Source organism: Pteropus vampyrus, unplaced genomic scaffold (assembly GCF_000151845.1).
Source record: "Pteropus vampyrus isolate Shadow unplaced genomic scaffold, Pvam_2.0 Scaffold49, whole genome shotgun sequence".
Lineage (NCBI taxonomy): Eukaryota > Metazoa > Chordata > Mammalia > Chiroptera > Pteropodidae > Pteropus > Pteropus vampyrus.
Genome location: NW_011888830.1, coordinates 1,880,526 through 1,896,277, shown reverse-complemented (window position 1 = coordinate 1,896,277; position 15,752 = coordinate 1,880,526). Strand labels below are relative to the sequence as shown.

At 45.2% G+C, this 15,752-nt stretch overlaps 1 protein-coding gene across 1 annotated transcript in view; it reads left to right on the top strand.

The window, feature by feature from the left end:
* The window catches only part of CAMK1D (calcium/calmodulin dependent protein kinase ID), a 219,982-nt gene that overhangs the window by 189,780 nt on the left and 14,450 nt on the right, over positions 1-15,752 (top strand). Inside the window, exon 6 of the mRNA XM_011359653.2 lies at positions 5,471-5,546. Within this exon, the coding sequence (XP_011357955.2) occupies positions 5,471-5,546 (76 nt within the window). The remainder of the gene's footprint in view (positions 1-5,470; positions 5,547-15,752) is intronic.

The following is a 15,752-nucleotide window of genomic DNA, read 5'->3' as shown; positions in this document are numbered from 1 at the left end:
TCCTCATTTCCGGTTGCACTTGATTAAGCCTTTTTCTTCTCTCTCTTTCACTGAGGAAAATGCGCAATTTAATTGTTTTTAAAAACAAGGTGAAAGGTTTCTGAAATTGTGTAGTTTCATTTTGAAATCTCTGGAGTCCTTCCCTAAACCAGGAATCCTTGCTCTAAATCAGTATGATACAGCTCGGTTTGTAGAAGGTGTTTCACACCAAGTGGGATTCGGCACCGTGGGCTGGTAGTGAGCCTCACAGCAGCAAATGCAGTTATTTTAAATGTTAAACCTACTGTTTCACTAAAGAGTGTGAGTAAGGCCTGGGACTGAGAAGGACCACATCTGCCCACAGATAGGGAAGCTCTGCTGAGGCTGCATGGTTTCCGTGGAGGTTAATTATATTTACTGTGTAAACTAAACAAGCTGATGGGACGCTGTTTCTGTCAGGAATAGCCAAGAAAACTGAAGGAATAGCCCTCAATGTCTGACCAGGAAGGAGATTCTGAGGGATCATTTAACAGAATAACTTTTCTGCCCTTTAGCCCTGAAACTAGACATCCTGAAATCCCTTTGAGAAAAAGTTTTAGAAGGAGAGCAGCATGAATGACAAACATGTCCACATGCAGATCGTTAGAGCCAGTTCTGCCTCTTTCATCCTCAGAATTAATGTCAGAAATCATTTGCTTAAGGACAGGTGTTTAGTAATTGATCTAACTTATACCTAATACTTTCCAATTGACAATTGATTGCATTCCGAAAGTCGTTTGTCACCCTCTCTCTCTTATTTTCTTTATTTCCCTGTACTTAGTCACCACAAATATTTGAGGCAGCTAAGTTTACTTGTAAGTCACTTGTATGGAGCTCAAAAACGTTTTCTTATAGAAATAATGGTGTGTGCATGTTGAGAGGTTGCATTCAGTTGAATAACCATTTGTCGAACAACCAGAGCACGCTAAACCCTGAGTAGACTGGACATATGTCCATGTTTTCCAGCAGCACAGAGACTGGTATTTGACAGTGGAATTCACACAGCAACGAAAGGATGCATGACACATAGTAGGAGCATACAGAAAGTCGGTGTCTTACAGGGTTTTGATGAATGGATGCAGGAACTCACCTGTCATGCCCAACACACATGTCACCCAGGTAGAGCTGCCTCCATCTCAACCCTATTCTCTCCACCTCCCAAAGCCTGGCTTTGGCCAAGTCTAAGGGATAGTCAGAAGGTCGGAACTGCTATCTATTTTGCATGTGTCTTTTTCAACACCTTTAGGTGGGTGGATCTCTCTACTGATGGCCACAGCCCTCAGGAGCTGTGCCTTGAACGTGCTGGAGGAAGGTGTTTGCCCTCTCTACTTGAGTCTTTTTCTTCTATCATAGACGTGCTGGAGTTTGAGTCCTTCTCTGCTCTGTGGGCTGATGGCATTACAGACCAGTCACAGTGCCTGTAAATGACTACTGTCTTTGTCTACAGCTCCAATTAAGTTATTTTGATTCAGAGCCTCTCTCTGTTGAAGGTATGAGGGTGGCGAGAGGCATTGCCAACCTCCCACTGCACAGGAGTTGAGCTGGGTACAAGTAGAAAAGGAAGTTATTTCTCCTTAATTAAGAAATTCTTCAGCACCTGCAGGCAGTGTTGGGGGAGATGGAATGTGTGGCTCAGAGGACCCTGATCACTTTCCAAGGCTCTGGATGGCCTGTGCTCTGGGCCTCCTCAGCCTGGAAGCTCATTTGTCTTCTGAAAGATTGTAAATTGGATGCTGTGACTTTTTAGAATGACAGCAGAATGTTTGCCAATGGTATAAGATGGATAACACAATACAAGGAAGTTTGGCTGGTTCTCAAAGTGAAAACTGAGCTCAAAAAGATCAGAGTGAGAAATAGACTCTCCAGTGAAACATGCTATGGAAAGGGATCAAGAAAATGGTAAGAGATCGGCCAAAAACCAGGTGAATTAACCATTTGGTGAAACAATGAAGCCAACTGCAGAACACAGAGTGGGAGAGAAAATATTTCATCTGATCTCAGGGGTTCGTCAAGATTTGGTTGCCGTGTCAGATTGTCAGGGGGCTTGTCCGCATTGCCTGAGAATTTATTTTTTGTCAAGAATTACTATGATATGAAAAGTAGCTACTTAGAGTGACGTATGTAGGCTTGATCAGTGCCCCAAAGAATGTTTAATTCCAAGAATCACATCACATGTGAAATTAGAATTAAGACCATTAGTTGTGTGTACCATTATGCAATTTTTAAATATTTTAAGCTGGTGAGAATGTTATTTCCAAGTCAGTTGGCTTTGTCTCTTATCCTTCTGGCATCATGTTCTGCGTTTGTTTCAAGTGCTATTAAGAACCTCACCAGAAGGCAAATGGTTCCCCTGCCTCCAGTTGGTTAAAAATGTTTATATTTCGTTGTTGTTGATATAGCTCAGATAAGACACAACACGCAAAAGAATAAGAAATGTTTGGCACAAGTACATAGACGTCCACTCCCAATATTGTGACCCCGATATTCACTTGTTAATCACTTAGAACTTTCCCCCTAATGGCCAGGACTAACCCTAGCATCTTTTTGTCAGTGGCACCTTTTGTCAGTTACAAATAGAAGCGTCTGAGAAAGATCCAGAAAATTTTCTTTTAAACTGCATACTTGATGTTATAAACTTTACCATTTAAACAAAATATCATATTTAAGAATCTTCACATGTCAGGTAACATCCAAGCTCCAAGTTGCATAAAAATCAGCCACTCGCTTTTCACATCTGTGCAGTGCCTTGCACAATTCTCCAAAACTCTGAAGGTGGAATACTTGATAAGTGCCTCCTGGGGGTGTGGGCTCCTGGGAGGAAACCATGTCCTTTATTCTTCTGGTTTCTGAACAGCGGGCGGCGGCCAGTACTTTCCTCTTTCTAACTGGTGAGGAGGAAGAGGAGGAGGCGGAGGGCGTTCTTTTAAAGAGCTGCCCCCACAACACCTGAAGCGCTGGGGGCGGGGTGCTGAGGGCCGAGCCCTGGAGAGAACCTAGGGTGAGCTCCTCCACGGAGCAGAGCCACGTCCTTGCACCCATAAGCCCTCCACCCTCCGCCTCTACACTCTGCGGCTCGGGGTGGGCCCAGTCTCGCTCATGCACTGTGGAGCAGCTGTTGGAGGTGCTGACACCTTCCTTCTCAGTGCTCCTCTCCTGTGTGTCTGTCGCCTGTGGCACCTGGTCCATGAGTTTGTGCTTTAAATCCTGTGCAGAGTCCCCGGTGCCTCTGCACCCTTTGACATCTGGTCTCAGAGTGTTTGGGGCCAGGCTGGCTCTCCTTTCCCTAAAGAGGCCTGGAGGCATTGTGACATGGAGGCCAGGGCATCTGTCCACCAGCGTGGCTCTGTGCCCTCAGGACATGTGCCGTCAGCTCTGCCGGGAGGTGAGGCTGGGTCAGATGGGCTCCACGAGCCTTCTCTGCCTCTTCTGAACTTTCCATGGTGCCATGAGGATGGCCCTGGAGTCTCAGAAATGCGCTCCTTGCAGATGCAGTCACCTCCCACTATCTGTGGCCACTCACACCAGAACATTGGCTCATAAAGCGCATACCTCTTAAATCAGCAAGACATTTATGGAAGTGAACGGCTCCCTTTTGTCAGTTGCCATAGCAGAAGCATCTGAGAAGCATCTGAGAAATAGCAGTTACAGCAAAAGAAAGTACACGAGCCGCCAGCTCCCAGATAGCCAAGGGCCACTTCTCCAGTTTCGGGTCGTCAGCTTTATAGTTCTGTCTCTCCTTTTGCTACCGTGTTGAGGGTGAGCTCAGCAAGGAGAGGATGTACACGTTTGTTTATTTTGCTCTTGTTCAAAATAAAATTAAGTCTGATCAAAAGTTGGGAGAAATTGGGGCTGAAACCTAAAATTAGATTTGGGGATTATCAGTGGATTTATTTCTTGCCATTGTTACTAGAAACACTCAAGAATAGTTTGTACGCTTCCCTGTTCTTGCTCTGAAAGATTTAACTTCAACAGAATGGAAGAGGATTTTGCTGTGAGTTTTCCTGTGCAGGGACTTTTCTTTCAGACTGAAGACACTCTCACCTTAACAAGCAGTGCATACCAGTGGCAAGAGCTAGGACGGGAGCGAGACTGAGCTGCGTTCAGATCCCACCTGGGTCGCACATATCCGCTCTGTGGAGTCAGAGAAGGAACTTCTCTGAGGCTCATTTCCTTGGTCTGTCAGGTGCAGATAAGGGTAATTAGCGAAGTCGTCGACAGGGTTACAGTGGGAAATGTTTATGAATGACAAGCATAAGCATAAGATCCAAATCATGGCGGGCTCTTAATTCAGGTTAGGTCCCCCTGAGAGGATGTTGGTGTAGAGGCCACGTTCTAGCTGGGTCACTTTGGGCAAGTTATGGAACTCTCAGCCCCTCTGCGGCCTCACCTGTAACTCGGAAATGATGATAAAGACAATTAAGCTCTTCCCTCTGCAGATGTTAGAGGTAAGGGTGGTAGTGCATCCCAAACCCCACGGAACACCCAGTTCGGCCTGTGATGAATGCCTTGTAAGCTAGAGCTGGTTTTAGTTTCTCTACCCTCTTAATTTTTTCTGGACAGTCTATGCTAAAGGCACCTGGATCATATATTTTGGGGTAAGAAGAAGAGTTTGCTTGTGAAGAAGATATACTGTCTTTTCTGGCATTTACTACTCATTGCACAAATATGTACGGCAGGCACTGCCGAGTGCCAGACAGTGGGTGTGTGTCCAACACTGGGCTGTCACCGACAAGGCCAGAAACAGGAGGTGTGGAAATAGTACAAAGTAAGCTCAACCCCCCAGAATGGGCGACATGCGATAGTGGGTTAGACCCAAGGAAGTGAGATTAAATAGCATTTTTCCTGTTTTACCAGTGAGAAAATGAAGGGACAGCGCTGACAGAAAACTCACCCCAAACCTCAGAGAATGAACTTGGAGAATGAACTCAGAGCAGGCCTAATGCTGCATTCCCAAAGGCCAGATATTAGTTCTAACCTCTACTCAATCATAAGCTCCATGAAGGCAGAAAGAGAGGGCTTCACCTTGGTGTCCCCACAGCATCTAGAGAGGCCCTACTTGGGGGCCAGAAATGCTCCCTTGAATTGATTTGAGGTGAAGTCAAAACCTCAGTGTACCTCTCTCTGACTCTCTCTGGTCTAAGCTGTAGTGCTTAGCACACAGCACTGACATAAAATAGCCACCTATTAAATATTTGCTGATTGATGGGTTGAATTTGTTTGATAATCTCCAGTTATCCCCTCTCCCCACCCCTCCTTCACACACAAATGTCCTCATTTTTTTCCAGTTAGAAGAGACAACAAATAAAACAGGCCATAGATCTCTACTCAGATTTTAGAATCACCGGTAGTTCAGCCCAAGTATCAGACTGAAAAAGAGAAAAGCAAACCTGAAAACCGTCTTCTGTGTCAGGCGCTTTAACTGTCAGGTTGTGTCTCTCTTGTCATTGCACAGCTCCTGAGGTCCTTGCCCAGAAACCCTACAGCAAAGCCGTTGACTGCTGGTCCATCGGGGTGATTGCCTACATCTTGTAAGTATTGCTTGCCATCTCGGCTTCTTTTTTCCTTTTTTTTTTTTGGTCATGGCAAAATATACCTAAGACAAAATTTACCATTTTAACTATTTTTGAGGCTACAGTTCGATGGCGTTAAGCACATTCACGTTGTGGAACTATCACCGCCATCCACCACCAGACTCTGTCATCTCCCCAAGTAGAAACTCTGTCTTCGGTAAATACTGCCTCCTCATTCCCCGCTCCGGCCCCTGGCACCCAGCCTTTCACTTTCCGTCTCTATAAATTTGACTGTTCTACGTACCTCACATAAGTGAAATCATACAGTATTTGTCCTTTCGTGTCCGCCTTATTTCGTGTCGCATAATATCCTTCAGGTTCATCCATGTTGTAGCATGTGTCAGAATTTCATTCTTTCTTAAAGCTGAATAATGTTCTGTTCTGTTGTATATACTACATTTTGTTTATCCATCCATCCATCAATGGACACTTGGGTGGTTTCCACTTTTGGCTGTTATGAATAATGCTGTCATGAACATAAGTGTACAAATGCCTATGCAAGTCCAGCTTTCAAAAGCACTTTGGGGTATATACCCTGAAGTGAGATTGCTGGATCGTATGGGAATTCTGTGTTTAACTTTTTGAGGAGCCTCCATACTGTTTTCCAAAGCAGCACCACAATTTGCGGTCTCAATAGCAATGCACGAGGGTCCCATTTCCCCACTCCCTTGCCAGCACTTGTTATTTTTTATTTTTTGATAATAGCCATCCTCATAGGTATGCACTGGTGTCTCATTAAGGGTTTAATTTGCATTTCTCTTGTGGCCAGTGATATTGAGCATCTTTTCATGTACCACCTTGGCTTTTCTGGGGCTATAAACAACTATGAAAATATTAGGATATTTCTAAAAAAATCAAAACCAAAATTTAGCCTTTGGATTTCTCATTTCTTCTCAGGTGAATTGTCTCTCCTACCCAGGAAATGTTATTATAGGTCATAGGCTTGTTGCAATTATTTCAGGATGTTCAATTTTGGTTTTTATTGTTATGTTTCATTTTGCTTAAGTCCATTGTAAAGTTATTTTTAAGTTACAATTTCTTTTTGCAGTGATGCTTCCCAACACTTATTAAACATACTTTTACGGTAGGCTTAGGCTAACTCGTTTCTGTAATCGATAGGAAATTAATTTCTCTTCCTCACTGTGCCCAAGGAATGGAATGTTTCTTAGCAGACAGAGCCCACCACACACAAAGACTGTGGGGGACTGTGATCAAGGAAGGGTCTGACAGTGTGTGGCATCCTCAGGGAATGCTGGGAGCATTCCCACCACCCCTCCTTCCGGCTCCCGTATTGGCTTTGTCTCATTACCTGAGAAGCAGACGATCTTTCTATAGCATGCATGCAACTGGACAGCTTTTGTAGATAGCCAAGAAAAAAAGAATGGAGAGTGGTAGAGGAACAAGCTTAAGGAGGTGGGTGAGACCAAGACTCTCACTTGTGGCATGTTCATCTTGAGACCCCTTGGAGCAATCCATAGAATGGTGTATGCACGTGTGGAGGTCGGAAGTCAGGGGCAGAGATGCTGGTGTATGGATCTGGGTGTGACTAGAACCTGCTACGTCTAAGTCCTTATAATTACAGAATGCAATTTTCGGTTGAGTTCAAGGATAGTATTAAGTAAAGAAATACTATGTTTCTTTATTTCTGTTTTAAGTATAAACTTGATAGTTACTTGGTCACCCCTAGCTTTGCTCCAGGACTTAGTCCCAGGTTGATTTCATGACTGTCAGACTTCAGAATAGCAGCCTAGGCATCTGTTTTCCTTGGTGTCTTCCAGAGCTTTGAGAGCCTCAAGCATGGAATGATTGGACTTTGAACATCTCACTTGTACCTTCCAAGGTGTTTGGATCCTTGAGCGATTGGCCAGATATCATTTTAATTTGCTACGTGATATGGCTATGCTTGGAGAACCACTGGTCTCAAATTTATCATTATCGGTGTCAACAACTAGCATATCTTGAGTACCTTCTCTATTCCACATACTATGCTAGGTGCTAAAGGTATCAGGATGACAAAGACACAGTGATTCTCATTAGAGTACTAACAGGGTATATGGCAGAACAAGAAGTTTCATAAGCAGATTAAGTGACATGTAGGGAGGCTTGTGTACAGCTGTAGGAGTTCCTAGGATGAAGTGCCATTGAGGACAGGCCCGTCGAGGAAGGAAGAGGCACCATTCCAGTTATGTCTACCAGGCTGGAGAAGACTAACATAAGCAGAGAGGAGAGAGCAGAGCATCCCAAGGAAGGAATGCAGGCACAGGAACAGGGCGCCTGAGGCATGTTGAAAATATTCTGTGAAAGGCTTACGGCCTGGATTGGTGTTCTTGACACAAGCTCTTAACACTAGCTCTGGGTTGAGCTAGTGTTAGAAGTTAGAACTCAGTCTCGGATGCTTGGTACTTCGCACTGACCCATCGTGCCTGGTCTCCCCATTCCCGTCTTCCATCTGAAGATAGATGAGCAAGGCTACTGAGCAGGCTGTGACCAGCACGCAGCATCCAGGGGAAACCAGCCGTCCCATGGGGATCCGTGCAGAGTTCCTCAATCTTCATAACACCTGTGATGGAGAAGAGGTTAGCCTCTGCAGTTTTTTGGAGTGCAGCATTATTTCATTTCAAAACCTGTCTCACTGAGATATCAGATTGTAGCACAGGTGGCTGAGACAAGGCCACGGCACCAAATTTCCTCCTCTCCACGTGGCGTGCAAACATTCCTCATTTCGTCTGTGCAGGTTCTTGATGAGTGGGTTCTCTGTTGATCTTCACACTTATTTCTATGTTATCCCTCATTTGGAAGAAGAAATATTTTTTCCTATCAAGGATCCTCATTTTTTAAAACACATTTGATGGGTCCTTATCCTGCCAAGAATCTTCCTTTGAGGATCAGGACTTGCAAATAACATCTTTGCCTACAGAGCTTAAGCTACTGAGAAAGATTGAGTGTGGGGTTTGCTAGACACCCTGATGGCATGGTGGTGTCCAATCAGATAGGCTTGCCTAGGACAGGACAGCACTAGTTCCAAGGAAATAAATTTCTCCACTCGAGATGAGAATCAGCATTTCATAGGCCAAACTCAACTTTGTGATTGCACAGAGGTTGCCTTTCTTCTTACAACTTCAAGGAGCTAATTTAATGATCACTTGCATAAATTATGCTCAGGGATACAACATGCTGTAGAGAAAGACAGTGAATGTTGGCTGATGTAAAATCTCAGGAGACCTAAAGGAGATTAGGCATTAGAGCATTAGGGCAGGCCGCATGGGTGGGTGCACTTGCCATGGACCGTGAGGGCACTTACCCGTGTTGTGGCCTCTGACCTCTCTGCCTTCACTAAAGTCCGGGCAAAATACTTATCCACTTATTTTTTGACTGGCGTCCTATGTTGTTCAGTTCTTAAAACTAGGTCACATAAGTGTTGATTGGCCAATACACAGAATAATTAGTTTTGTAAAAGGAACTAAGAATGCCTAATCTGCATGCTGTGTCCCTTTTCTGAAACAAAAGATGATCTTTGCCAAGGTCGTCACCGTCACTTAGTGACTTTAGAATAGTGACAGCTGCCTCTTTATAGATACATATGCCCCCAGGGGAGAGCGTGAACCCAGCTTCAGCAGGAGAGAATGTGGTATAATTCCTGAGCCCCAGCGAGATCACCCAGCCTGGGGTATGATGATGGTGGTTCTACAATCCGGTATGGGTTGTGTTAACGCTGATAAGAATAATTAGATATTTATGTGTCTTGCTTAGATGAGCCCAGTGAATTGATTCACACTAGCCAGACTCAAAGAGATTTAAAAAAACAAACAAACCTGGAGAGTCATTTCTGTAAATTGTAATGAGATTTGTGTCCCGCAAGGTAATTGGAGATGCCCGTCATCGCGTGGGCATGTTCTCTCCCTGACAGGAAACGTGCCATGAGAAAGCAGATTAAAACCAGAAGCTGCCTTTGCGAACAAGGAATCAGCACAGTGGAGTCAATGGCCTTAGCTGTTTTCATGAAGCCTGGTCTCCAGGTCACCCTTCTCACCAGAGGGTCCTGCCGTCCAGCCCAGCGGCGCAGCTGTTCCTGTTAGCTTGTGGGAGTGTCCGGGGCCCACTGTTCTTACACCTCCTCTCCACCCTCCTGCCTTAAAGACCAGCCTCCACCCTGCTCTTTCCTTATCATTCTGCTTGCCCGGATTTCAGCTTTAGTCGAGGGCCTATGATCCTCTCTCTGCTGCTCGGGTTCACCTCTGACCCCTTAGGAGAAACAGTCAAACATAAAACACTCTCTGGTATCAAAAAGTGGGTGCAGGGGAATGCCCAGTGGCAGTGGAGGGAATTTCATAAGCATCGCAATTGAGGTCAAGAAATTCTGCGTTTTAGATGGCGGCGGGAGCGACTTCCTGTCAGTGACTTCAGGGAAGATGGAATCCATCCATATCTATGCCTTTGTCTTTGCAAAGGCCCTGGGGTGGAGTGGCCCCTGGAGGGAGAAGAAGGAAGGAAATACCTGTATCACTTTTATATTCTCAACGGAGCAGCTTCAGGCCAAATGGAAAAACGTTTCACTCCTCTGCTCTCTTATGTTCATCTCAGCATCATCTCCTGGAAACTGTCATTTAAATAGCAGCTAAATGCAATGAGATGTTTAGCCTAGAATAGAAGGGAAGGCAGAGGATTGACATTCATTTACCTAACCAACATTTATTGAGCCTAATCTGTGTCAGGCAATATGACAGAGCTGCAGAGATGGACTCATTACCTCCCAGCCTTGGAGGCACTTACTGTCTGCTGGAGGTGACAGTCAGTAAACAGATGAGTTACAATTCAATCTTTCTGGCTGTCACGGAGATGGGAGGGAGGGGTTGGGGGAGCTCCCAGAACCATGAACCCTGCTTGGCCTCAAGGAAGGCTGCGTGAGGCACTTGACAGTGATCTGTGTCTCGAAGGATTGTCTTCAGAGGACTGTCTTGCAAAGCCATCGTGCAGGGAGATTGATGGCTTATCCTTCAAGACCCAATTATCTAAAGATATGGTGTGTTTGCTGTATTTGAGAAAAGATGCACCAGTCAATCTGAAACATGATTTTAAAAATATAACTTGAAAGATCTGATCCAGCTTTGAATGTTTGCTATCTAAAACCTGGTGATGAAGAAAATATCATCTCTGAATTATCTGGATTGTAAATTTACCTAGCACTAAAATGAATCAACAAAAGAATCAAAAGAGGCCTTATTATGATTTTAAATGTTTACCACATAGACTGTGCCACAGCCGCATGGAAGCAGCAGGGAGGCAGTGCATGGGGAATGAAAAGACCCAAAACACACAGAGAAGGAGCTGGCCAGCTCACCAGGAGGTGCGGCAGCAGGTCATGAATTCAGACCACTTATTCCAAGCAGGGTTTGTGACGAAGAGGAGCAGAGGCGGAGGCAGGAAAGAGAGAGGTTCTGCTTCACACCAGCAAGTCAGGAAGCGCTCACGGAGGTGGCGGGAGGACGGGCAGGGTGGACCAGAACCACGACTCATCGCCCAGTAGTGCCATGTACTGGGGCTGGACGGCACGGGAGACCACTTTCTGGCTTCTGATCTCCTGGCCATGTTCTAAGGGCTTGTCTTCTGGTCATCCTCAGAAGGGCATTGTGAGACAGTAAACAGAGGCCAGGAGACAAATGAAAAGTGCAGTCAAAGGCCAAAGCCAACCAGACGGAGGTACCAACAGGATGGAGGTAGGAGGCATGTCCCAAATGCAGGTGTTGGTCTGCACAGACTCGTGACTGCTTGCCAGTCAGACCGTGACAGATGGCTGGGTGGTGGTGGGGGAGGCTGGGGGCAGGGAGCAGGAGCCCAACAAGCAAAAACAATGTCTAGATGCGAAAGTCGAATTGGAAATCTGCCCACTTCCCAATCCTCAGTTCTTACTTGTGTTAATCACCTCCAGACTGCATGTCTGCACCCCTCGGGGCTTCAGTATGAAATTCATTACTCGTGAGAACTCATTTCAGCTGCTGAAAGGTCTGTGTTTTTCCCAGCGCAACATTCCTGGCGGTTGGAACCTCTCCTCGCTCGTCCTCCTCTCCCGCACTGGTAGCATGAGCTGAGCTGGAAGTGGTTTTGTCTGAACTTCCTTCAGACGTGTTTCACCTGCGGGGAGAGGCTGGGTGCCTCTGTGCTCATCCCCTAGACTTCTCTGAGGTGCTGTCCATTCGGCTATTGCAAGAATCAAAAAGTTATACACGCGAGACTGTGGATCACATGCAAAAGCTTTGGATGCTGTGCTGTCTAGTCCAACTCTGTACTGTGTGCAGAATTTATTTTTAACTATTTTACTCCAAATGGCATATCCTGCTAACTTCTCACGCTTGGGGAAGTGTTTGGTTACTTCCCTGGCTCCCAGCCTTCAGCTCCAATTGTGTATAAACTTTCTAAAGAATGTGTTTCCTTTTTCTCCTCCAATATTCCTTTCCCTTCTCCCCTAGGTCTTTCCCTGATCTGCTTACTCATTCTCAGCCTTCAAGGCACTGTCCAAGTCTCGGGGGCTGACATGGCACGTTTCTCCATTGCGTTTTCAATCCACAGTGCTTTGCTGAAGCCCGTCTGCACATGGTTTCCATATGAGAACCATTCCCAGTTTTTCCACCCTGGTCTCTTCCCAGTTTGCAAGGAGAAAGGTCCGGAGTGCACATAATCAAATATATGGCTGCTGAGATGATTGGATGACATTTTGTAATGATCCAGGTCTCATTGGTCATTCTCTTTGAAAATCCGAATAATATGCTGAAACCTGTTTTGCTCACTCAGTGGGCCTTGCAACTAATTATAAGAGACTTACCAGCTTAAAAGCTTTGTTTTACCTTATTATTTTTAAAGCCTTTTATATTATCCAGAGTAAGATGAATAAAACTCAGATTCCTTAACGTGGGCCCCAGACATTCATTCAGTAATGAATGTCTTCAGTATCTACCGAGCGCCAGGACGGAAGGGCAGATGGTGCTGCCCAGAGTCACTGTGCATCAGTGGGACTCTGGTTTCCAAAGGAGAGACACCCAGACTTGACTGACTTTCGGAATGTTTTTCAGAAACCCTGTGGGCCTGGGCTGGCTTTACATGGCTTATCTAGTTTGCAATATACATAAACGTTTGCTGTTTCAGTCTTTTTCATGGTGCCCTGGTCTAATTGCATAAAAATTATTCTTCACAAACATGTCTTTGCGTAAATGTTCTCGGAAAACCTCTAACTAACTTCCTGGGATTGAGGGCTTCGGGATAAATGCTTGGAAGTTGTTGGAACACAAAGATCAAAGCTTAAATGCAGGTCGCTAGTACATTCTGTCCTCACATTCATATCACAGTGCACAAAACGATGGCCAGAGGCAGCATCGCTCTTCCCCACTTCTGGACCAGTTTAGAAGTTCAGGTCAAGTTGTATGGGCGTTAGCGGATGGTTCTAAGACCGCACAACGTTTAAAAGTGTGTTGCTTTATTCTCACATTTAGAATATCGGAGATTGGACTGAGTCCCTCGGGGCTGATCTACTCCTGTCTCCCCCTCATATTATCCTTCCTGTTGGGGAGCAGTGTCCTGCTTCCCAATATTTCAGCTGGAGGAAGCTAAAGAGGATTAGATGGAGTCGATGGGATGGGTGAGGGTAAGGGAGCTGGCATGTAATGATTGTTATGTGACAGACACTTTCATGCGCTGTTATCTATTGTCTGTACATCTCTCCGTGCATCTGTACATGCATGGGTGTTTTATGTAGAATATATATTATTATGTAGCACATATATATACACACACACATATGTATATATAGTAATATCTCTTTAGAAGGTGGGCATTATTATCCTCTTTCACAAAAGAAACAGACTCAGACAGCATATATAGTTCCCCCAAGGCCACTCAACCATTGTTTATTGGCACTTTTGTTCCTCTAAAGCCCAAGCTGAGGAGACCACACCAGGAAACCTCTCTGAGGGCAAAGTCAGTGTCTGCCCTTGGAGAACAAACCTTCCTTGAAAAATCACTTCTTTCTTCTCTTTCAGAGCCCTTCTATCCAGTTAGTCTAAAACAGCAAATTCTAGGTTGCCGTTTTCTGATTATTCATTTGTCAGTGCGGACTGGTGCACTCATATTTTTTATATAAAATATTTAAAAGAAGTTTTGGCACTTAAGCTCGTTCAGGTGCTAGAAAATTCGCATGTGTCTGTTCCTTTGATCTCCCAGTTACTCTGGGTCAGGGAGTCAAGCCTGAACTTCTGCTCTGTCCTGCAGAGATTTCCTGTCTTTCCCGTCCCCTTGCAGCTCTGTGTGGGAGTGGAGGGCTGAATGGAGGATTCACTGGATGTGATCGTATTGGAATTTGGTTCAATACACACTCGAGTTCATTTTTCTTTCACAGACAGAGTCATAACGGTCCCGGCCATTCTCCTCCCATCTGTCTTTCTGGAAAGCAGGCTGGGTAGAACATTAGGTGTTGATTTTCTAACTTCAAGGATGTGAGCTGTTCTTTCTTTCTTTGGCAGGCTTATAGCCTTGTTTCTGGCTTCGTTTCCAAACATAAAATAATGAAAACATGACACCCTGACTTCAGAGGCAGGTGTAGGAGGAGAACATGTGTGGCGTTTCCCCATCTTTGCAGTGACACATCTGGCTGTAGTGCTTCAAGGTTAACATGACTTGGCTCTGGAGTTGGATGAGGAAAGTTAAGATTCTGTTCTGTCCCGTAGATGTGAGCAAGTTGCCTAATTTCTCATGCATTTCCTCATCTGGAAATGGAAGATTTAAATACTTACCTTATAAGCACACATTTAACGAGACAGTATGTATAAGTTGTGTAGCCCAGTGCCTGGCATACAGTAAATGCTCAACAGATGGTGGCTATTGTCATTAGCTTTTATGGGATATGCACAACATAATTAGTCTCTGTAGAAAAGTCAGCGTTCCACTTTTCCTATTCAAATATGGCTGGAGTCTGAACTCCGAGGAGCAAGAACAAGGGCTGTCTTCCTCAGCGCTCTATAATCTGCATTTGGCATAATATTGGTACTCAGTAAATATCTATAGATTGGGTTGAAGTGGCTTTCGCTGCTCTTAGCTAGAGCTCTAGGCAGATAGGTGCCCAGGTTTGCAGTGACTGTGGCCTTGAGGCCATCTCTTTATCTCTCTGGGATTGGGCCCGATAATGACTTCTAGACCCCAGAATATAATTCTGTGGTTCTGTGCTAACCTCCCTACTACACAAAGTCCTTTCTCAAGCATGCATTTCAGCTTTTGGTTTGAGGATTGGGATGGGGACAGGAAGAATGATGAGTTGTGTCATCACACGGACATGTGCCGGCCGGAGGGAATCCAGAGCAGGGAGACAGACACATGGAGGAAACAGTCAGGGCACGGGATAAACGTGACTCAGAATATTCATTGAAGATTTGGCGTGCTTGTCCCAGTCTGCTTTGAAAGATGTTACTTATAACCAATGCTGTTGGCCATTAAGAGTCTTCACTGCAGACATAATGAAAAATTATAACACCCAGGAAAGTTTAGTCAAATTTTTTTTTTTTCCAGGGTAAATACCCATTTCAGGGTATTCAGTCCTGCTCCTTAAGTCAACTTTAGTATGTGTGGTTGCATGTGCATGCGCACACACACGTACACACACATAAATGTTTCGTGTGAATATGTCCCATTTATCAGAGAATAGTCAGTCAGCAACTACTTATGGAATGCTGTTGAGCACTAATGAAAAATACAAAAGAAATACAGTATATGACTTAGTCTCCCCCCTCCAGGAACTCAGAATCAAGGTAGGAGGATAAATGTAATAACCACGAGACAATGCTTTTTACGTTTTTTTGAGAGGACCCAAGAACGAGATGGGAGTGTGACTAATGAGGGCTGTCTGCGGAGGCAGGAGCAGGGTGGGGTGGCAGTCCTGAAACACTGAGGCGCTTACGGACTCATCCAGACGGCAGGCTTTTGCTGAGCACGTGCTGTGGATACCGGGACTGCAAAAACGAATCAGACGCTGGCCTCCCTCAGGGAGCTCCGAGTCTAACCGAGGAGGTGACGAGACACGGATATAAACCAGCACGGGTGCCATATGAGTGGTGCCTGGGCAGCTGGACAGCACAGAAGGAGGGGAGCCTGCCTTGGCCAGGGTGGAGTCAGGACAGGCATCACGGA